The sequence below is a fragment of the Sorex araneus genome, chromosome 2 (assembly GCF_027595985.1).
Source record: "Sorex araneus isolate mSorAra2 chromosome 2, mSorAra2.pri, whole genome shotgun sequence".
NCBI classification, from domain to species: Eukaryota; Metazoa; Chordata; class Mammalia; order Eulipotyphla; family Soricidae; genus Sorex; species Sorex araneus.
The window spans coordinates 231495321-231517273 of NC_073303.1; the positions used below are offsets into that span (position 1 = coordinate 231495321).

Below are 21953 nucleotides of genomic sequence, written 5' to 3' on the forward strand. Positions count from 1 at the left end.
CCCAGCTCTGGTTTCTCACTCACAGAAGCTGCAGTGCCAGCCGGGTTCCCGCCCCCATCATACCATTTCGGGGAACGCCCCACACCCCCCCGCAGCAGAGCCCAGCCAGCTGGATGGCCAGAAGCCAGGCCTCTGGGCAGAGGTAGCCGGCCAGCCTGTCCCCTCAATGGAAACACAGACGCTGGCTGCCTGCCCCAGGGAGTTTCCAGAAGAGAAATTTAATCTAATTTACATACTTCTAGTACATAGATAACCAAAATGTGGCCACTGAAAAAAGTTAAAAGTTCCATCATCTCCCGGTGTCTAACTGGCCCAGGGTTGCAAAATAAAAAGATCAACGTTCCTTATTCTCTACACAAAACGCGTTTTTAAAAAAGTGATGGTCTAAGGAGCTATACATAGAAAGAAAGCAACAGAGAAAAGTGGGGAGGGCGGGCATGGGGGAGCCCACCACAACCCCTCCCGCCCAAGCCCGAAGGCTGGGGCACTTGACCTGGCAGGGGGCAGCTGTCAGCTCTGAGCTCTTCCTGCTGGGGAAGCCCCTGGGGGGGGCATGGCCAGCAAGGGTTTCCGTGGCATCATGGCTCAGTAGGGGCTCCCGGCCTCCCCTGAGCAAGCACCGTGGCGGGACTTGGTCGCTCGACTCGGGAACTGGGGGGCTCAGCAGATCCCAGGTCTCACGAGGTGCGTGCGTGCACGTGTTGCGATTGAGTAGGTCCACGGGGACAGGAGTGAGCCAGGATAGGGGGTCTTTGGGGTCTCTGGGAATGGCCATTGAAGGCAAGCGCAGCCCCACCTGGCTGCCCCCATGGGCCAGGGAACCCCCCAGGCCCCAAGTCTTATGCTGGGGGAGGGTGCCCCAGCTGTAGTGTGCCCGGCCCCCCTGGGGACCGGTTTGAGGTTCTGGCTTGCTCCTTTGGAAACGGAAAAGAAAGAGGGAGGAGAGGGTGGAGGAAGGTGTGGAATGCGCGTGTCAGGGCGCCTCGGCCACGGCCGTCTGTGCCTGTGGGGCGGGGGGCTCTTCGGGAGGGGCGTCCACTTTGGAGAAGCTCATGTCCAGGATGTGCCGCTGCAAGTGCCGCACCCACTCCTCCTGGATGGACAGCGGCCCCTGGAACTGCGCCTCGCAGAACCTGCCGAGAAGGGGCAGAGATGCTGGTGGGCTGCAGGCTGGCTCTTCCCAGGGACAAGATGCGGTCAGCCACGGGCCCCAGCACTTGCCCCAAAGGATCCCTGACCTCACAGACCCAAAGCACGCCATCAGCAGTGCTCAGGAAGCCTGCAGGGTGTGGGGCAGCTTGCGCCCCAGTTCCAGGATGCTCCGGCTTAGTCCTTGCCACCCTGCACTTAGGGGGAGACACCCCAACCCCCTGCCCCCTCAGCCCCAGGTAGGTGCTCACCTGCACTTAAGGGTATAGATGTTGCCCACAAACTTGACGAGTGACGTCTGAGGGGGTCGTGGCACCAGGGAGGGGACCGGCCGGACCCGGGGAGGGGGCTGCCGGACCTCCTCTAGCTTCTGTTGCAGACTGCCAGCATCCTCACTGCCCCGGGCCCCAGAGGCATCGGCCGGGCGCGCTTGCCGGCGCTCAAACTCTGAGGGGAAGCAGGAGGTAAGCAGTGGGGCAGGGGGGATAGGGACGAACAGACAGATGGACAAGGGAAATCCAGAGGGGCAGCCCGAGGCCAGCAGCACTCACTGTTGATGTTTTGCCGCTGGTGCTCCTCGGCCTTCACAGTGCCTGGAGGGCTGGAGGCCAGAGGCCGCTCGCTGCCATCAGCTGCACGGCCCAACTCAAGCCCCGGCTCGCCACAGGCGCTACGCCCCACCAAAGCCAGGCCACCGGGGGCCAGCCCCAGAGGCGGCCGCTTGTCACCCTCACGACTGTGGCCAGCACTGCGGAACTTCTTGGTGAAGGGACGGCCGCCCTGAATGTAGCTGCGGTAGGCGCCCACCTTTTGGGGCCGGTGCTTGATCCACTCGCTCAGCGTCTCGATGGGGGAGCCATTCACGCACCACTCGGTCACCCCAAACTGCCTCAGGTGCGCCCGCGCGTGGCTGGCCAGCGCCTTGCGGTTCTCAAAGTAGAGGCCGCACAGCTCGCAGCAGGCCTCAGTGGCTGTGGGCAGAGAATGCTGCTGAGCACCAGCCCTGCTGGCGGCAGGAGCTGTGCCCAGCCTGCCCGCAGCCCCGCCCACCCACCCACCCGCTTACACGAGTGGGAGGCCTTGTCATGCAGCGCCTTGGCCTTGAAGGGCAGCTCAGTCTGGATGTAGGTCTTGGCCTTCACCTCAGGGGGTAGGAGGCGGTCCTCCTGCAGGGGCCGCTTGGCTGCCATGGAGCCTAGGTAGCCGACAGCTGCCGCCTTGGCACTGCTGAGGGGCGCCAGGATGAGCTCGCGGGGGATGTGGCCCAGCCCAGCTCCCGGTTTGCCCGGCCGGCCCGCCATGGGCACCAGCGGCAGGGCACTCTGCATGGGCCCGGGTGCCACCAGGTGAGGCCCATCCTCGACCAGCGCAGGGGCAAGGTCCCCAGCCGGTGGCTCCTTCTTGATGAGGCACGGCTTGGTCTTCTTTTTGAGGATCTCCCGCAGGGTGTCGATGGGCGAGCCATTGACAGACCACTCGGTGACGCCCATCTGTCGCAGGTGTGACCGTGCGTGGCTGGACAGGCCCTTGCGGTTCTCGAAGAACTCACCGCAGAACTCACAGCGGATGTCACGCACAGGCTCTGCCCGGGATGCTGTAAGGGGGGCAGGAGGCAGCAGCTACATGGGGAGCTTGGGGCTCACTTGAGAGCCAGTGGCCTGGCTGCCCTCTCCACACTCCAGGACCCAGCCCCCACAGCACCCTCATCTACCTTAAGGCCCTGGTGTGTGCTGGCTTGCTCTGCCTCACATATTCCCGCTGTGTCCATGGGGACACCTGTGTCACCTTTTACCTTGGGCTCAAGGACACCAGCTCGGCTGCCCCCACCACTCACTTCCCTTCTTAGAGCCTCAGCTTCCTTCCCCAGAAGAGGGTCAGAAGCATTCACATTTCAGAGTCAGAGCAGTCCGTGGGGCAGGCCTGGCCAGCATCACTTGGGGTGCAGACACGTGCCCCACCCTCCACTCAGCAGACGCAGACCCACACTGACACAGACACAGACAGACACACACAGAGGCACAGATAGATGCAGATAGATACAGATACATGTGCACATAAAGATACAGACACAGAGATACAGACAGATGCAGATATAGAAATGCCCATTCACAGATGGAGACACAGATACAGACAATGCAGATATAGAGATGCACACACAGAGACACAGAGATACAGACAGATGCAGATGATATAGACAGATGCACACACGCAGACATGCACACAGAGATAGATGCAGATATACACATGCATACATACACACAGATGCAGACACAAACACAGACACACAGATGCACAGATACACACAGATGCAGACAGATACAGACACAGATGCAGATAGATACAGACACATGCACACACAGATACAGACACACACAGATACAGACAGGTATAGACACAGACGCAAAGACAAACACAGATGCATATAAATATAGACACAGACGAACACACAGGCACAGACACAAGATACAGAACACACATAGATGCAGACACAGACATGCACACAAACACATTCAGACACACAGATACACACAGACACAGATGCAGATACATAGTTGCAGACTGATATACAGATGCACACAAAGATGCACACACACATACTGATGCACGCATAAACACATATACACAGATGTACACACAGATAATAGACACATGCATAGACAGATGCACAAACATACACAGATGCACACACAGACACACAGATACAGATGCATACATACAGACACAGACGCACAGACATGCACACACACAGCCCTCACGCACCCCACACATAGAAGCGGGAGACAAAGGGTGTTAGCACAAGGAGGGAGGGCATCTGCCTCGCCCCGCCCCGCCACAGGAGTGTCCACCATCCTGAGGACATGCCCCTACTTGCCCAGGGACACAGTGCTGTGGGACCCCACCTCCTCTGCGGTGGGCCCAACCCTTTACCCCGGGCGCGGGGAGCAGGCTCAAGTGAGGCGTCTCCTATGGGCCCTTCCTGGGCCCGGGTCCCACTTACACAGGTTCAGGGGACTCAGGTCTTCGCGAGGGGCCGCCCAGGGGCTGTCGGGGGGATGCGGCTCCCCGTGCAGAAGTGCCTCCCGCTTGATCTCCACCCGCATCTGCTCTGGCTTCAGTTTCCTGCTGAGGGAGGGGGCCGCCAGGCCAGGGAACATCTTCCGGGCAGTGGGAGGAGGCGAGGCCGTGGGGGAGTGACCCAAGGGGCTGCCTGGTGGCGGCGGCAACTTCTTGGCCAGGGGTGAGAGGTGAAGGTCTGCGGGGCTGCGGGCCTCCAGCACACCACCGGGACTACCGTTGCCAGCCATCTTGGCCAAGGCTTTGGGGCTGTGGCCAGGCGGGTGGGCACCACCAGGCCGGGACTGGGTCCGTCTCTTGAGGATCTCCCGCAGAGTGTCGATGGGTGAGCCGTTGACGTACCACTCGGTGACACCCATCTGGCGCAGGTGTGAGCGCGCGTGACTTGATAGGCCTTTGCGGTTCTCGAAGAACTCACCGCAGAACTCACAGCGGATGTCGCGCGCTGGCTCAGGTCCTGAGGCTGTGACAGGAGGAGAAAGGGCGGTCAGTACTATGGGCACCCACATGCCACCTGCTAGAGTCCTGGCGACTGGGCATGGGGGTTGGGGGCAGGGCAGGTGAAGGCCAAAACATGGCCAAGGAGACTGCATGGCATAGACTGTGCTGGCAGGGCGGGAACCCAGCTGCCAGGCTATGGGGCCCTCAAGTGATGCCCTGGAGGCCAGGGCAAGGTGGGACCCCCTGATGGTCGAAGTCAAGGCCCACCCATGGCCGCCTTGCCAGGGGTGGCTCAGGGCAACTGCCCACCAGCCCTCTGGGCAGGAGCCCACTGCCGAGGCCCATCCATTCCTGGCCCTGGGCCCACGGGGAGGAGGGCATCTGAGGTGAGGACCTACAGAGGGCAAGAGGGAGCTGCTCCACATCAGAGGCCCAGCAAGTGCCGGCAGCGGTGGTGGCAGCCAAGAGATGCTGCTTCCCGGGGGGGCTGGCCACGCCCACGCCCGTCTGCTCAGCCTTCTGGGCCAGGGTGGGGACTGGGAGCAAGGAGGCCGTGCAGGCCAGGGGACAGCCCAGTGGGGACGGGGCGCTGGCCCTCCTGACGAGCCCGTGCAGCAGGAGTATGGGGGATTGCTTGGCGTCCGGGTCGCTGGCACCCAGGTGGCGCAGGTGGGCGCGGGCATGGCTGGACAGGCCCCTGCGGGTCTCAAACCAGGCACCACACAGCGGGCAGCTCAGCCCTCGGTCCCTGGCACTGTCTACAGCTGCGGAGACAAAACACAGGGTTCGCGGCCACAGCCGGGGCGCAGGGGCTGGACAGGTGCTCCGTGGTGACATCTGGGTTCAGGGCTGCACACGACCCATGTGACAGACACAGGGAAGCAGAGGACTGTTGCTGCATTGAGAAGGCGCGAGATGCAGTGGGGGTCAAGGTTCTCCCAGCCATAGCCAATATGGAATAAGAGTGAAGCAGAAAGTGCAACGGGGGCTGGTGGAGTACAAGGGTGTGGGGAGGGGATTGCTGCAGGGGTGGTGGGGGACTGGTGGGTGTGATACGAGTACAGGGCGGGGGGCTGGGGGTGTCATGGAGTGTGGGGGACCTAGCAGGTGTGGTAGGAAGGTGGGGTGTGATGGGCTATGGGGGAACCTGATGGGTATGATGAGATGTGGGTGGGACCCCCATCACATAAGCCAGGATCCCCGAGGCTGGTGTTTGGAACCCCAAACTGAGTTCAGAGAATGAAGGATAGATGGGGAGCCAGTGCGGGGCAGAGCAGCCCAAGAGGGAGCAAAAAATGTGAAAAGAGCAGGTATGACAGGGTTGGAGGGTACCTCACAGGTGTGATGGGGTGGGGGCTGAACCTCGCAGGTGTGACGGGGTGGGAGGGAATCTCGAAGGTGTGATGGGATGGTGGGGTGAACCTCACGGTATGATGGGGTGAGGGGGTGAGCCTCGCAGGTGTGACGAGGTGAGGGGTGTACCTCGCAGGTGTGTTGGGGTGAGGAATGTACCTCGCAGGTGTGATGGGGTGGTGGGTGAACCTCGCAGGTCTGATGGGGTGAGGGGTGTACCTCGCAGGTGTGATGGGGTGGCAAGTGAACCTCAAAAGTGTGATGGGCTGGAAGGGTGAACTTTGCAGGTGTGATGGGGTGGAGGGAACCTGGCAGATGTGACAGGTGTGTATACAGGTAACCTGGCGGATGTGACTGGGTATGTGGGGGTGACATAGTGTGATGTGACCTGGGGCATGGGGGGCCTGGTGGATTTGATAGGGTGTGGGGGGCCTGGTATGAGGGGGTATGGTGTGGGGGGGGGCTGGTGGGTTTGATGGAGTGAGGAGCCTGGCAGGAGCAATTGGGGGGGGAACCTGGTGGGTGTGATGGGGTGTGGGGTGCTTTGTAGGTGTGATGGTTGGGGGAGTGGGCGAAGTGTGATGGGTGTGTGAAGGGTGACCTGGCAGGTGGGACAGTAGTGACAGGTATGGGGGGAGGCGACCTGGCAGGTGAGGTGATTGTGATAGGTGTGAGGGGGACAGACATGGCAGATGGGAGGGGGTGACCTGGCAGGTAGGGCAATGTCTATGCACAGTGTAGTATGGCTGTGTCTATGCACAGTGGTGGCGATGAAGGACAGCAGGCGGGGAAGCGCAGGCTCTAGTGCAGTCTGTGGGAGTCTGTATGACAGGGCCCTTCTAGTCACTGAGCATCACCCAGCAGGTGCCTAGCAGCAAGTGGCCAATGGAAGTAGCTTTGTAGGCAGACTCAGGACTACAAAGGGTGCTCATGGAGCTGGGGTCAGAACCAAAGGCCCACAGGCGCAACGCACGCTTGTTTCCCGGGGGATGCCTCCACAGCCCCCCTCCCTGGGCTGGGGGTGATGGCCCATGAGCAGCCAGGATGGGAGGAGGAGGGCCTCCGGCATGGAGGCCCCCCTCCCTGCCCCCCTCACCCCTGGAGAAGGACGGCACCCTGTCCATGTGCTAGGGGAATGCAGCAGGGCGGGGCTGGGGAAAGGCGCAGGCGGGGGAGACGCTGGGCCCCCCCCTGGGGCCTGGGCTGCTGCGCTCCCCCCACCCTGCTCCCAGGACCCGCACTCACTGAGGTTCAAGGGCCCCTCGTCCTCAGACTGGGGCCACGGTGCCTTGGGGGAGCCCGGCCGGGGGCTCAGGGACAGCTGGGGGCTCTTGTCCTCAGGATTCCTGGGGTTGGGGGAGCCCGCCAGGGCCAGTGGTGCCTTCTTGAGGAGCGGGGAGCTGGGCGGGTGGACCAGGCCCTTGGCGGAGAAGCCAGGCGGCGACTTGATGGCCTTGTTGATGGCGGGGGCGTCCAGGGGCTTGGCCAGGGTGAGCAGGCCGGGCCGCGGGGCCCCGGCCACCATCTCCTTGGGCGAGCTGGACTTCTTGGCCAAGCTGGGGGGCAGCCCAAGATGGGCGTCGGGCAGCCCCTTCTGCCTCACCAGCTCGTAGAGCAGGTCGATGGGGGCGCCGCTGCTCTCGGACTCGGCCACCCCCAGCTGCCGCAGGTGTGAGCGCGCATGGCTCGACAGGCCCTTGCGTGTCTCAAAGCAGGCACCGCACACCTCGCAGGTGGTCAGGCTGTGGGCTGGGGGCGAGACAAGGCCTTGAGGGCCCCAGCCCAGCACACCCCCCCGAGGGCCCCACCCGCCCAGACCCCCTGTAAGTGCCGGAGTCTGTGATGCCTCCCCCCACCATCAGACTGGCCCTGGTGCTGGGGGAGGTGGGAGTGGCCTGTATGAAGGAGGCTGAGGCTCAGAGAAGAAAGGACGGTGCCCAGGGCGCAGAGCAGGGGCAAGCCAGGGTATAGCCAAGGCATTGTCTCGCCACACCAGCTCCGTGGCGGGGCGAGCCAGGGCTGAGCTGCCCACCATACCAGCTGGGTTCCAGGGCTGAGGCAGGCCGAGTGCCGCAGTTGCCTCTCCCGGCCCCACGTCCAAGGCCCCGGGGTCAGGGCCAGGTCTGCTCTGCTCCTATCTCATCCTGTCTGGAGGGGCCGGCGGCAGCGGAGGTTCTCCACTTGCTACAATCACGATCACGGCGCAACCAGTGAAGCTTGGAGTCGGGAGTGGTGCTGAGTCCAAGGGTCGGCCCTGGAGGCCAGCCCCAGCTTCCCGTAGGACACCCCTTGCCACACCCTGCGAGCAGCACTCGATTCCGACAGGAGACAAGTGCTGGGGGCTCCCAGGGGTCCCTGGCCAGGCTAGCCACTCACCCTTGAGGTCCGGCAGTTCAGGCCGGCTAGTGTGCGGGCCCTCTGCAGCCGCTCTGCTGCTCAGCCGGCTGGCCACCTGCTCCAGGGGCCCTGGCACAGTCAGGCTCTTCCTGGGCAGTGCGGCCACGCCCAGGTCCACGGCCACCACCTCGCCTTCCTCGGGACCCAGGCCTGTGAGGTCGGGGAGACAGGCTCAGCAGCGGCCTGGGCCCAACCAACATCCCCGAGGCCTTGCGGCAGTAAAAGGGACTGGACAGCTCTGCTCCAGGACACACGCGGGGCTGTGGGGTGGGGCTGAGAAGGCTGGGCAGGGGTCGCCGAAAGAGCATCCGGACAAAGTTTCCTCTGCGGAGGGGGTGACTGCCGGGGTGATGGACCGCTTAAGTTTGGTGACAGAAGCCCGCGGGCAGGAGCCAGGGACAGTCGCCAGAAGCCTGCACAGGCTGAGCTCAAAAGTGGAGAGGGTGACAGCTGGGGGCCGAACACGGGCGCTGGGGGACACGAGCACTTGCACGAGCTTCCGAGACGGACGGCCGCGGGAGAGGGCAAACTGGGGGCGCGGGTTTTGGGGCGCGCACTTCAGAGAGAAACGCGGAGAACCCCGAGCTCGGGGCGCGAGGGGAGGCCGGCAGGGCGGCCCGAGTGGGAACCGGGCACACTCAGGGCCCGGAGTCAAGAACGCGACCCCCGCCCCGACTCGAAGCCCGCGTGCGTCCAGAGCCCGCGGGGGGGCGGGGGGGGCTCGTCTGTCAGCGGCGCCCGCATCTGACAGGGGCCGCGGCGGGCCCGGGGCGCGGGCGGGCGGCGGCGCCGGAGGCCCGGCCCGGCGGGGGGAGGGGAGCCCCGGGGTCGGCGCGGCGGGCCGGACGCTGCGAGGCGCCGCCGCCGCACTCCCCGCACCCTCTCGGCGCGGCGCTTACCCGGCGCGGGCGCGGCCGCGGGCCCCGGCTCCAGCTCGGCCTTGGGCCCGTCCCGCGGCGGCGGCGGCGGCGGCGGCGGCGGCGGCGGCGGCGGCAGCGGCGGCGGCGGCGGCGGCGGCAGCGGCGCAGGCGGAGCGGCGGGGCCCGGGCTCGGGGGCCCGGGCGGGGGCGCCCCCGCCGGCGCGCGCTCCCGGGCGCCCCCCGCGCGCGGCCCCGCCGCGGCCTTGCCGTCCGCTTTTGTCACTCGGCACTGGGCGGTGGAGGCGGCCATCTTGGCTCCGGCGCACGCGGGGCGGCCGCCTCAGGCAAGAGCAGCCGAGCGCCGAGTGCCGCCGGCCCCGCCCACGCGCTCCCAGGCCGGGCAGCCGAGCGCCGATGCCGCCCCGCCCAGACTCGGCGGGCTCCAGCCTCGGAAGCCCGAACAGCCTGGAAGCCCACGGCCCGCGGAAGCACACGGACACATGCACACACGTCGTGGTGCCCCACGGCGGCACACGGACACACCATCATAGCCCACGGCCCGCGGAGGCACACGGACACACACGCATAGCCTGGTAGCCCACGGCCACAGAACCAGGACTCCCCTCAGGACCAGCCCACGTTCCCAGCACCAAGTAACCCTGGGCTCTGAGATTGGGGAGGGTTTCGCAGACGAGCCGCGGCTCCTCCCCCAGCCCCGCAGCCGCCTCCTGCGACCACTTAGGGAAGGCTGGAAAGGTTGCTAAGGGGGACGCTGCAGGGACCCGCACCCAGCTGCGACCTGGCTCCTTAACCCTCCCTGGAGCAGATCATCACCCACCACGGGACCAGTCGGCCGCCTGCTGGGAAGATCTCACAGGACACTGATGTGGGGTCTGCCTAGCACGAGGGACTGTCGGGGCGGGGCGCGAAACCACCCTGTCCCGGGTGCCTCCCGGGCACCCTCAGACTGTGCCGTTCTACTGATGTGAGCCGGATGACCACTCTGCTTCGCCCACTTCACCCAAAGCCACAGCCACTGTACAGTCGGGGGCTTTGACAGCCCCGCCCCGCACAGACCGTCCAGGAACCTACGGGCAATCCCTGGAGGTGACAGAGGGGTGGACGGCCAAAAGGACGCCGCTGTCTCCACACAGCTCCTGGACATTCACCGCCGCTTCTGGCCAGCTCTGCTTAGGGTCCAGAGAGCCCCGCAGGGACGACTGACGGGGCAAGGGGGGAGGAGAGGGGGGGGACACTGAGGGGCCACAGAGGCTTCACAGGGATGGGTCCTTCCCCTTTGCTCAGCAGTGGTGCCCAGGGCATAGGTCCCGCCCAACACATTCCCCCAGTCACTATCAAGGGTCTGGGGTCCACTGAGGAGCGACCATCATCGACCATCTCCCGGCTCCCGGCTGTGCTCCTGGGTCAGGGGGCGGGGCGGGGGTGGAAAGTGAGCGTGTCACTCTAGGCCTGGCCCCCTCCACCTGACTGCAACCGCGGGCCTGGGACCTCAGTTCTCTGAGCCTCTACTTCCTGTCTCTGACTGCACTGCGGGGATACAACATCTGCCTTACCGGGTGTCTAACTTAGTTATCTGGTCCTAGCCAGACCCTGAGGGGCAGGCTGGTAGCGAGGGCACCCAGGGTCCCCTGTGCAGATGCTGGGTCACTTGCAGGGAGCCCGGTGCCACCCGCACCCGCCCGCTCCCCTTACCGTCGCTGTAGGTGGGGCCCAGGTCCTCAGGCCAGCCGCTGGGACAGGGCAAGGGCAGGGGCATGCGGGCCCGGCGGGCCGGCAGGAGGGTTCCAGGGGGCCGTGGAGTGGCAGCCGTGGCCAGCAGCTCCTGCAAGACGCTGATGGGTGACACGGTGAGCTCCCAGTTGGTGATGCCAAAGTCTCTCAGGTGGGCACGAGCGTGGCTGGACAGGCCGGCCCGCGTATCGAAGCCTGCCCCGCAGAAGTCACAGCGCATGAGGCTGAAGGTGCCTGGGTCAAAGTTGGCCACTGCAGAGGAAGACAGGACATGATGTCCTGGGAAAAGGACCCCGGGCCAGCCATCCCTGCCCATTTTGCGCACACCTCCTCCTCCAGGAAGCCTTCTTGGCTCTGCTCCCAGCTCCCAGCCACAGGGACCACACCCGTTGATCAGCGGTACAACACCTGCCTTGTACGTTCCATCCCCAGCACCGCAAAACAAACAGCCACAATACAAGCCACTGTCTGTGTTTGGCCTGGCCATCCTGGGGAGGGCAGAGGTATCTGAATGGCCTGTGTGCTCAGCCCACTTCACGCCAGACTCCCAGGGCTACAGACTGTCCCTGGGAGGACAGGACAGGCTCTCGTCCCCATCAGCCCCTCACCACGTTCCCATCAGTGCGTGTCCACTGTCTCCCAGCCCACCAGCCAGAGACGAGCAAGAACACTGAAGCCTCCACTATGGCTAGCCCAGCAACTCGGAACCAAAGTGAGTCCTGGGTGGGGCAGCGATCAGTGGCAGCTGCCTAAGGTACTTCGAGCCTGGCCCCAGTGGCCGAATGCGGGGTGCCCCGCGGCCCCAGCCACCCACCGGTGGCGTGGCCCTACCTTTCTTCTTCTTCTTTTGAAAGGAGCAGCTGCGCTCGATGGCCTTCACCTCCTCAGCCGAGATGAAGTGACGAACGTTGTAACTGACGCCCACGCGGTTGAGGTGGCCGCGCACATGGTTGGCCAGGCCGATGCCATTGTGGAAGCGGTCAGGACAGTAGGGGCACCTGCGCTCCTCGGGCCGCAGTGCTGCCGTGGGGTCCCCACCCAGGAGTGCGTCCAATCCCAGTGGTGTGTCCAGCAGCAGCAAGTCCAGGGGGTGGGTGCCTGTCAGCCCCAGCGCTTCGGGGGTGCCCTGCCTCGAAGCCATGGCGGCCAGCACCTCTGGCCCCACCCTGGGCAGCAGCACCACAGGCACCGTCCAGCGTAGCTGCCTCCGCTGCAGGGTCGAGGCCTCAGCAGCCCTCAGGGTCTCCCAGAAAGTCCGCCTCAGCTCCAGTGCTCGAGGTGGGATGTGGCCAGGGGTGGAAGGGGAGAGCCACAGGCCAGCACTAGGGGGAGCATCCACTTCTGGGGTCAGCGGGCTGCCTTCCTCCTCCTCATCGCTCCAAGGGTACCTCCCGGGGTCCAATGGGACAGGGGGCACATCCTGCTGGAGCTGCACAGAACAGGAGGCAGAGGCCCGGGGCAGCTGTGGGAGCTGAGGACCTGTCCAGCCCAGTGGCGGGCAGCCCCGGCTCAGCTCCATGCTTGGGCTGTGTCTGGAAGGACTGTCCTGCCACTCAGGGCCCAGGAATGGCTCCTCTTGGCCAAAGTAGTCCGCAGCGGGGGGTACGCAGTCATGGACCTCCTGGCTGGGCCCGTCCCAGGGAGGCACCGCGTGGGCCAGCCTCACGTGTTCCCTGAGCAAAGTCTCACTAGATGCCAGGAAGCCGCAGCACCAGCAGGCCTGCAGGCCTGACGACGAGGCTCCCGGGGGTGGGCAGGCCAGCACGGCGGTGGCCGCCAATGGCTCCCCGGGGCGGTCATCCAAGGCGCAGTGAGGGCCCGGCAGCCCGGCCCCCCAGCCCTCAGCGGCCGGCACCTGCTTCAGCTTCTGGATCTCTTCAAGGATCTTCTCACGGGAGGCCTGGTGGAGCCGCCGGTGCTGCTGCAGCGCCTGCGGGTCTGCGAAGGCCCAGCCGCACTCACTGCAGGCCAGGGGCGTCAGGTGGGCTGGTGGCTCCTGGCCCGGGGCCCGGCGGTGCTGGCTCATATGCTCCAGCAGATGCGCCTTATGTGGGAAGTAAATGCTGCACTCAAGGCAGGGGAACACGGCTGGCTCCTTGTCCTCATCCTCCTCCTCCTCCTCGTCGTCCTCTGGGTCAGCCGCCCCCTCAGCCACCTCCTCCAGGAGCCCACAGAGGTAGGGTTGCGGGTGCCTAGGCGGCAGTCGCTCCACAGACGCCTCTGCGTTCACAGTCCAGGTCTGTGTGGCCACCTCTGAGGCTGCCCTGGGCAAGCCCCATTCAGCCTGCCCCTCGAGGCCCACCAGGCTCTGGGGGGCCTCCACCATGGCCATGGCGTGCGTCTGGGCATCATTGTTGATGGCTGGTGGCAGCAATACTGGCTGGAAGGACGGGGATGGCAGGGCGGGGCAGAGGGGAGGGGGCAGCAGGGCAGGGTGCAAGGGCCCCTCTCTGTCAGGGCGCCAGTGGAGCCGGGGCCGACCCCGAGACCCCTTGTGCACGAGTGCAGGATTGCTTTGGAGGTGCGAGAGCCTCAGGGTGCCCCCCTCCAGCTCCTTCCCAGGTCTCACGATGACCAAGTCCTCCACCCTGTGCTCCAGCAGGTGGCCCTCCCCGACCTCAGGGTGCACGGTGTTCTCCCAGGGCCCCTGGCCATCAGGGGGGCCAGGGAAGCGGCCCCAAAGACGGCGCGGCGGGGAGCCCGGCCGCAAGTCGAGGCTGCAAAGAAGCGGCAACGGTCAAAGGTTAGCGTGGGTCTCAGTGCCCACTGTGGTGAGGCAACTCCCGGGTCACCGAGAGGGCCAGCTGTAGGGACCTGGGGAGACTGTCACCTCTCACAATCTGCCCTCCCCCCGAGCCACCGTGTCTCTGCTCCCCAAAAAGCTGAAGTGATCCCTGCCCCCCCCCCGGCTGTCTTGGGGCGGGGACTGGGGTTAAAGGGTGGAACGCAGCATCTGGGCACCTCTGTCACCTGATCCCAGCTGTTCCTGGATGTCCTCCAACAGCCGCTGCCCAGAGCCAGCCCTAGTGGGCAGGACCCAGGCAGCAGACGCAAAGCCCACACTGAGGCTCAGGATGCACAGTTCCCAGCGCCCATGCATGTCAATACGCGCTTCTACAAGCAAGTTTACGGGCTGCCTCTAAGGAACCCATTTCACAGATGAGGAAACTGAGACTCAGAGATGCCCAGTGTCCCCTGTCCCACTCTGGGCTGGTGGACTGTGTCCTTTTGGGGCTGACCCCACCCACGGTGCTAGCCCAGGACCAGCCTGCAGGGGACACCTCACCCTGTTCACTACTGATGCTACCCCGCCGTCCCGGCCATCCTCCTGTCCTGTTGCTCTGCCATCCAGCTGTCCTCCTATCCTGCTGTCTGACCGTCCTCCTACCCTGTCCTGCTGCTGTGCCGGCCAGCCGTCCTCCTGTCCTGCTGCCCCGCTGTCCTCTTGTCCTGCTGTCCTGCTGCCCCAAGGTCTAGCCATCCTCACTGCATTCTCATCACTGTCCCCGCTGCCCTTGGCCGCCCTCTCTCCTGGCCTCACTGCAGCTCGCTCCCTGCCCCTACCCGCCCTGAGCTCGGGGCCAGCACTCACCAGGGGCGCATCCGAAGGCTGGCGGAGCTGGCACGGGGGAGGGCTTCGCAGAGGCCAGGATGGGGCTGCCCGTCTGCAACAGAGAGGGGAAAGCCTGAGGGGTGGCACCCCAGCCCTCCCCCAGAGGCCGTGAGCCTCTGCCGCCTGAGCCCCAAAAGTGGGTACAGAAGTGAGGGCCCCGAGTAATTCAGGGACCCAGGGGCTGGCTGCCACCCCCACAGCCAGGCCCCCTCCAGGGACACCCAGGGGGTGGGGCCTCTGCAGTACCCCCATGGCCTCTCTCCTGCTCCCCTGCACTCCCCTGCCTAGTCACTGGAAAGCCCCCTCAACCCTGACTCCCTGCACTGACACCTCCTCTTCGGAAACCATAGCTGAACTCCACCTGCTCAGGGGAGCCCCTGAAATGCTCTCACGCCCCCTGAACTCACACACACCTGCTCAGAGGAGCCCCAGAGGTCTCCAGGCACACCTCTTTCCCACTTTCCCTCACCATTTCTCAAAGTGCAAGGCTCCGTATCTGTTTCTGCTTCCCTTGGAGGTGCCCCCCACCCCCACCCCCAGCCTTGCACCACAGGACTTAGATCTTCTGGCCAGGCTACTCCCCTGCCCCCACTTTTCCTGGCCCCGGCTACTCCCCTGCCCCCAGCTTCTCCTGGCCCCGGCTTCTCCTCTGCTCCCAGCTTCTTCTGACCCCAGCTTCTCTGACCCTTTGTGGTCCCCTCTGCCCCCGCCCAGCCATGCTCATAGTGGTGGCTGGTACCCGGCACAGCTGACGCTAAGCACTGGTCCTGAGTACATGTGTGAAGCTGCTGTCCCTACCTTCTGGGCCCCTCAAGGCTGTGTGTACAGAACCAACTCTCTATTACCTGCCCCTGTGGAGTGAGCACCTAAAGGTACACAGGAGCCTGACCTGGTTCTGCTCTACCCACCACAGCCATAGTTGCCAACCGGGCATCAGCCAGCAGCCCAGGCCCAGGTGGATGCCGGGGAACCCCCTCAGAGTGGGAGACACAGGACCAAGGCAAAGTCCCCATGGAAATCGACAGTCCTGAGGCCGTGACCAGCAAGTGCCTCTGCAACAGTGAGGCTATACCCTCTATCTGTCCAGTACAGCCCATGCTAGGGTCCGCGGTGCAGGCAGTGAGGGCCACACACCCGACGGGTCACTCACACTGGCCCAGGGCCTGGAGATAGAGCAGGACCACAGGGAGGTGGCATAAACAGTCGTGAGGTGGTGCCACATGCACCTGTGTCTGTGAAGCAGCTGCAGGCACCTGCCATTACCCTGTGCCAGCTTCCCACCATGACACCATCCACATCGAGAGAGACCCTGCAGCCAAAAACACCTACATGATGAGGGCAGGACAAGATCCCACAGCCCCTCAAGGACTGGCAGATGAGGATGGACAGGAAGTGCCCATGTACGCATGTCAGCTGTGGCACAGAGATTCCAAACTTGAGAGTCTGTCACTGCCGCTGACAAGGACTCCACTGGCCAGTGAGACACTTCCATTGTCACTGGTGGTGAATTTGGGGAAAACAGCCAGACAAGGCCCTGGGTTCAAAGAGGTGGGCATGTGGGGGACACCCCAGCCAAGAGGACCCCCTTAGCATCCCTGTGGGTGTGCCGGGCTCAGTCCCTCGTTGGTACGTCTCCTGGGGTCCCTGGGAGCGAGGACGAGAGATGGGGCGACGCCGAGGTACCCGTCAGCACCTGGAGCCCCAGCAGGCAGCAGAATCCAGTGATAACCGAAGAACTGGGTGTGGGCCTCAGATGGGCAGGGACACAGGTGTCTTTCCTGTGGCTCAGAGAGACCCAGGGTTCAGCACTCCGTGGCAGACAGCAGGAGGGTACCGGCTTGCAGCTGTCCCACGAAGGACTCCGGTGCTTCAGTGGCCTGGCCACAGGCCCAGTGGAGGCGCAGTTCCACCCACCCACCCCAGCCACCACAGTGAGGTAACACACCACTGCCCCCTGGAGGCCAGCATAAGAAGGGCACATGGAGAGCAGAGCAGGCGGTGGACACATCTCACCTGGGAGAGGACAGTCCAGGATGCCCACCCAGGGAAGGGCAGAGCAGGCCAAGAGAGGATCAGGGGACCCTGGTTCAAGTCCAGCTACCAAACCCTGGGCCCTGTGGGTGTGCTGGGACCCTCCCCCGCAGGTGCTCAGGGAGGACCAGGGCACCCACACCTGCATCAAGGACTCTGCCTCCTGACCTGGGTTCTACAAAGATAGGGAGAAGCACGAGTGTCTTGGACCCAGGGCCAAGAGCCCCACAGAGCCAAGATCCAGGGGCCCTGGACATTGCGAGCTCCAGTGTCCAGGTATGGGGGACTCAAAGCTCAAACAAGGGGTCCGCTCACTCCCCAACACTGTCACAGTGCCCGAGGGCACTCTAGGTATGGGTGCCACATCAGTGCACACTCCAGGATGGTCCAGGACCCAGCGCATGGTGGCAGCGCAGGCCACCATGTGGTCTTACCACCCCCTACCCCCGCCAGTGGCTGGCATAGAGCAGCTCAAGCTGGCAGGGACATGGTGCAGCCAGCTTTCTGTCTGGCCGTGACCACTGACCCAAGGCAGCTCACTTGTCCCTTGGGGGGGTGTCTCAGTTTTCCCATCTCCAATGATGCAGATAAATGGGGGGGGGGGAAATCTTTCAAGAATGATCATGTGGGGTCAGGAAGATGGCACCAAGGGCTAGAATAAACACCAGTTTGATCCCCCTTTGTTAGGTGTGGCCTTCATGGGCCAAATTGCTGCTGGAAAATCACCCCCCACACACAATAAAAGAGGTCACTGCATTAAAAGAATGGTTTGCAGGAAATGCGCAGGTGAGGAGCTCAGATGGTTCTAGATGTTGGGCCCTCAAGTGCCTAGGTCGGCCTTGCCCACCCTCCAGGATCAAGCCATGTGGACACTGGCCTCCACCTGACCTCCACTTGGCCTCTACTCAGTACTTGGTCTTTGAACCACCATCCCTGCTAAGCACCCCTCAAATTCCCCTGGCCTCCAGGTGTGGTTCTGCCATTCAGTCAGACTTCCCTACCTGCCAACCCCTGTGGGTTCTGGGTGCTCCTCCTTCCACACTGTTGGAGCCCCTCAGGGTGGAGGCTCTTTGCTCTAAGCCTGTCTCCCCGATGACTAGAAGAGAAGCCAGTGTAGAGGAGCAGCCAAGCATTTAATTAAGGAGAAACATCACGGGGTGGGGTAAACTGAGGCACAGAAACACGCCTGGGGCACTGAGTGGTTGCTCTCTCCCTGGTAAGGGGCACAAGCTCAGGAGCACAGGGCAGATCAGAGGGAGAGAGGGGCCCTAGAACAGGTGGTTTGGGCATTCAGCTGCCACCACCACCCTGTCAGGTACAGGGGTGCTAGTGGGCTATGCTCCATTACTCTCGAGGCAGGGGCTGTGGGCCCAGCACATACGGGCATCCAGGGCCTCCATGCCACACTGACCTGGGACCTGGACTGAGAAGTTGCCAGACCCAAGTGCAGTCACGAAGCCCAATTCAGCCCTCGCTGGATGGGAGCTGCCATCACCACCATGGGCCAGATCCCCTCTTACCAGAAAGGCTACCTTGGCCGTCCAGGATGTCCCGGGGCCCCTCCTTGGAGAGGGGCGGGTACTGCGTGGTTTGGAAGATGCTGCTGTCGCCCTCGGCCTCCTCAATTCCACCGTCCATGTCTTCCCTGGGTGCTGGGCCAGGCAGTCGGCTGGGGCCACAGGGGTGGTCGGGGGCCACCAGACCTCCTGCCAGGGGGCCATCCATGAGGGCTCAGCCCTGCTCCCCTCGGCAGCTGGGCGGCTCAGTGACACATCATGGGGCTGCAAGCAGAGAATGGAATCGCCTCAGTTTCCCCAGCCTCAGTTTACCTTCCAGCTTGGCAGAGCTGAAGACACAGTGCTGAGTCTGAGTCTCTCTGACAGCCCCCACCGGCTGTGAGCCCCCATCCCCTTCAACAGCCTCAGTTTACCCCCTTCTACACACACACTCCCTGGTGTCTGCAGCTGGAACTGTTCTCAAAGCCTCCCCATTCCATCCCCACGGCAGGCTCCATCCGGGCCCCAGATCCCTGCGGTCTCCCACCTCCCACCTCCCACCTCCCACATGGCCTTAGAGCTCTTCACCTGCACACAGCCTCAAGTGACCCCTGCAACCCCTCCTCTTCCGCACCCTGTGTCAGATCGGCCCTCGTCTGAGGGCTGCAGGGACCAGATCCTGTGGTCCAGAAAAGCGGACCCCGGGGAGGCCGAGGGGGCGGGGGCCTCCACTCCACTATAAATACCTTCAAGGTAACGAGGAAAGTGAAGGGCAGGAATGAGGTGCCCTCCCCAGGGAAAGGAGGGGAGGCTGGGCCCAGGCAGCTGGGGCGGGGCCGGGGATTCAGGCCGGGCTGCAGGCGCTGCCCCCGGGGGTCCTGGGGGCGGGGCGGGGGCTGGTCCCGGGACTGGTAACCGTGACTGGGACGGGGGTTCCTGGCCTGGCTGGAGGAAGCACCTTCGGGTGCCCAAGGTGGAGGGGGGCACTGGCCGCGGGGCACCGGCGGGACCGCAACTTCGGAGCACTTTGGCAGCCTGGCACCGGGCTCCCGCCTGCACGCCCTCCGGGTCGCCGGGGAGGGAGCCGCGCCGCGCCCGCGAGCCCCTGGGGGACGGGCGGGGTCCCTGAGCGGCGCCCTCCACCCGTTCCCCTCAGGGCAGGAGACCCCGCGGGACGCGCCCAGGTGGGGGCCACCTGCTTAGAGACCCCCGCTCCTCCCCCATGCACGGCCCCGCCCAGAGGCCCCGCCCCTGCAGCCCCGCCCCCCGCCCCGGGGGGTCCCGCCCGGCCCGGCCCGGCCCGGGTCTTCCCCTCCCCTCGCCGGCTCCGCCCCGCCCGTCGGCTCCCCGGCCCGGGCCCGGCCTCACCAGGGGGGCGGCCCAACCGGCCGGGCGCCGGGGCTCCGGGCTCCCCTCCCTCGGTGTGGCCGTCGCTGTTGCTACCGCCGTTGCTGCTCCCGGTACCGGTGCTGCGGCCTCCACAGCCACCGCCGCCTCCACCGCTCGGGGGACATTGTCCCTTTAAATCGCTCCCCCCCGCCGCCCCGCCCCCCGGCGCGCCGCCGTGACCTCAGCGCGACAGCCCCGCCGCGCCGCCATGATGAGGAGGTCCGGCGCCCCCTCCCGCGCCGCCCCAGGGGGGAGCGGCCGGCGGGCGCGCCGCCATGTTGGGAGTGGCCTGGTTGGACACCACCACATCTCCCCGCACCCCCCCACACACCTTAAAAGGGCCTCTGGGACCTCAGAACCCTGAGTGAGGCCCGGTTACCATGACAACACTCCTGCCCTCCTAACCCCAATGATTGCTCATCATTCCACTGCTTCTTCCACCACTAGGCCTGCTAATAGCACCTGGAGAGTTGGATTGGGGGCAGAGACGCTCCCCCATGGGTCAGTCATTCATAGGTCACTGAGGACTCCACCCAGTCAATCCCTCCTTCTCAATCCCCTGCACCAACCCAACTTGTCACCACAAGTTCAAGCCTATCATTCACCTTGGACTTAGCATGACCCATGCCCTAGAGCTGTCCAAGGTTCCATTGCTACACCAATGCCCTATGATCACAGCCTTCTGGACAGCCCATCATATACACAGAATAGTCCTGCCGTCTTCTCCTATGCAACAGTCCAACAAACACCCATTTATCCATCCAATTAGACACCTATCCACCTTCCCATCATCTAATCATCCAAACACTTTTCCAACCATCCTTGCTTCCATCAGTTCATCCAAACACCCTTTAATTCACCTATCCACATTCCATTTACCTGCTCCTCCATGTACCACCCAAATAAATACCTACTTATCCATGAATCTAAGCATGCACTCACTCATCCTATACACCTCTTTCCACCCAGCCACCTATTCATCCATCATCCATCCATCTGTATGCCCACTTCCCCAAACACCCTTCCAATCACCTATTCTTCTGTCCATCCAAACACCCACACAACTCACCCACTCACATCCCACCTACCAGCCCATCCATATCCCACCCAAGTGAACATTTGTATTGCAACTATGCATCCTAATACTCTCTCCCCCCCATGCCCATATTCCTATTTACCCAAACACACTTCTATCTACATATTCATCCATCCAACCACCCACCCATCCACTCATCCTCTATCCATTTTCCACCCTGATACCCACTCAACTCACCCACCCATATCCCTAAAACCTACCAGCCCATCATTAAAACCATTTGTTCATGCAACCAAGTACTTATCCACTCTACACACCCTCTTCCTTCCAGCCACCCAAGCACCCATCAGTTCCAGGCTGACTTGTTGGTACTACTATCTGGTAGGTGCCACAAACATAAGTCCTTTCTGTCTAGCTGGTTACTATTACCCTCTGCACAACTCAAACATCTCAGGAGATCTATGTGTATATAACATATAAAATCATGAAATTAGGTGTAAATATTTACTACCCTTCACAATCTAGACCTCTTCCCTTTCCAGCTAACCACCAACCTAATTCCTCACCTACCAGAAAAAATGTCCTGCTTAAATGCTAACATCAATCAACCTATTGTACCCTCCCCCACACACAAGTTCTCACCCATCCACACATCCAAAATTCAAATTTCCGCTCATTCCTCTGACCAGTCCCCACAGAAACCAGCCATCTGCACACTGACCCAATCTTTCCTTCATCTGCCACCATATGGGAAACTTTGATCTGGGAGTCTTAACTGTATCTCATCTGGGGTCCAGGGATTGATGGAGGTGGAACTCGTTTCAGTGACAGCAGCTCTAACTATAGAACCACTTATACTGAACACTTGAGACCAGTGACCCACGGATTACAGGTGCAGAAAGACTGAAAACCACAGGTCTTATGCCTTGGTTATAGCTGTCAGCCTGTGGACATCTACACAGGACAGGTGCAGGGCTTGCAGGCTGTAAAAAGATCGAAGGGCCGTGCTTCAAAGGATGAAACTTTTCGAGTGTAAGTAAGTTCTGATCCGTTTCACAGCTGTGGAAAATGGACACTCAGTCAAGTCCTAAGGTCTACAGAGTCAGAGTGTGTATGCATACAGTCTCCCTCCCCCAACCTGGAATTAGGGGAGCATTTGGGAGAGTAGAGTGGAAAGATGAAATGCCCTCTGATTGGCAGCTGTAGGGGCAACAAAGAAGCAAACACCATCCGCTGGTCTGACTGAATCAGGATTTTACTCTGCAACCTCGCAATGCCAGCCTGATTGGCACCTACAGCACCACTCTCCTGCAGCCCACTGGCGGAGGCAGGGGCCGCCTCACTGGCTTTCTGCTCCCTGA

The 21953-nt window shown here is 63.1% G+C and overlaps 1 protein-coding gene across 8 annotated transcripts; it reads right to left on the minus strand.

The window, feature by feature from the left end:
- Positions 1–198: 198 nt before the first annotated feature.
- WIZ (WIZ zinc finger) lies at positions 199–19694 on the minus strand. Of its 8 annotated transcripts, XM_055125147.1 has the most exons (13): positions 19536–19694; positions 18192–18452; positions 14620–14692; positions 11859–13744; positions 10989–11279; positions 8395–8565; positions 7264–7767; positions 5064–5429; positions 4148–4687; positions 2216–2743; positions 1701–2120; positions 1401–1596; positions 199–1133 (listed from the first exon to the last, which is right to left on the minus strand). In XM_055125147.1, the coding sequence occupies exons 2-13, from the start codon at positions 18394–18396 to the stop codon at positions 974–976; spliced, it is 5340 nt and encodes a 1779-aa protein (XP_054981122.1). In that variant the 5' UTR covers positions 18397–18452; positions 19536–19694; the 3' UTR covers positions 199–973. The 8 variants fall into 8 exon arrangements, with proteins under 8 accessions (XP_054981122.1, XP_054981117.1, XP_054981116.1 ...); XM_055125142.1 differs by lacking the exon at positions 5064–5429 and having other exon boundaries at positions 18204–18452; XM_055125141.1 differs by lacking the exon at positions 5064–5429.
- Positions 19695–21953: the final 2259 nt, after the last annotated feature.